The 327-nt window shown below is 59.3% G+C and overlaps 2 protein-coding genes across 2 annotated transcripts in view; both read left to right on the top strand.

The window, feature by feature from the left end:
* EMH_0007100 (uncharacterized protein) overlaps positions 1-85 on the top strand; it is a gene marked incomplete at both ends in the record, with an annotated part of 1,490 nt that extends 1,405 nt beyond the window's left edge. Inside the window, one exon of the mRNA XM_013497853.1 lies at positions 3-85. Within this exon, the coding sequence (XP_013353307.1) occupies positions 3-85 (83 nt within the window). The remainder of the gene's footprint in view (positions 1-2) is intronic.
* A 95-nt stretch (positions 86-180) lies between these two features.
* EMH_0007090 (uncharacterized protein) overlaps positions 181-327 on the top strand; it is a gene marked incomplete at both ends in the record, with an annotated part of 10,814 nt that continues 10,667 nt past the window's right edge. The window contains one exon of the mRNA XM_013497852.1: positions 181-327. Coding sequence (XP_013353306.1) covers positions 181-327 — 147 coding nt within the window.

Genomic DNA, 327 nt, shown 5'->3' with positions numbered 1-327 from the left:
CTGCAGCAGCAGAGCGCATGCGACAGGAAGCAGCAGCAAGGGAGGATTTGCTGCTGCTGATGCAGCAGCAAGACAAGCAATATAGAGACTCCCTCCGCAGCAGCAGCAGCAGCAGCAGGAGCAGCAGCAGCAGCAGCAGCAGGAGCAGCAGCAGCAGCAGCAACAGCAGCAGAAGCAGCAATGATGAATTCTCGATGCAGCAGCAAACCGATGGGTTGCTGCTGCTGCCGGGTAAAGACAGAGACGCTTCAGAGCATCGTCCACAGCAGCAGCAGCAGCAGCAGCAGGAGCAGCAGCAACAGGAGCAGCAGCTGCTGCTGCAGGAGC

The sequence above is a fragment of the Eimeria mitis genome, genomic scaffold, assembly GCF_000499745.2.
Source record: "Eimeria mitis Houghton genomic scaffold, Emh_scaff298, whole genome shotgun sequence".
In the NCBI taxonomy this organism is placed as follows: domain Eukaryota; phylum Apicomplexa; class Conoidasida; order Eucoccidiorida; family Eimeriidae; genus Eimeria; species Eimeria mitis.
Note: the sequence above shows the minus strand (reverse complement) of the source record. Positions and strands in the feature narration are given on the sequence as shown.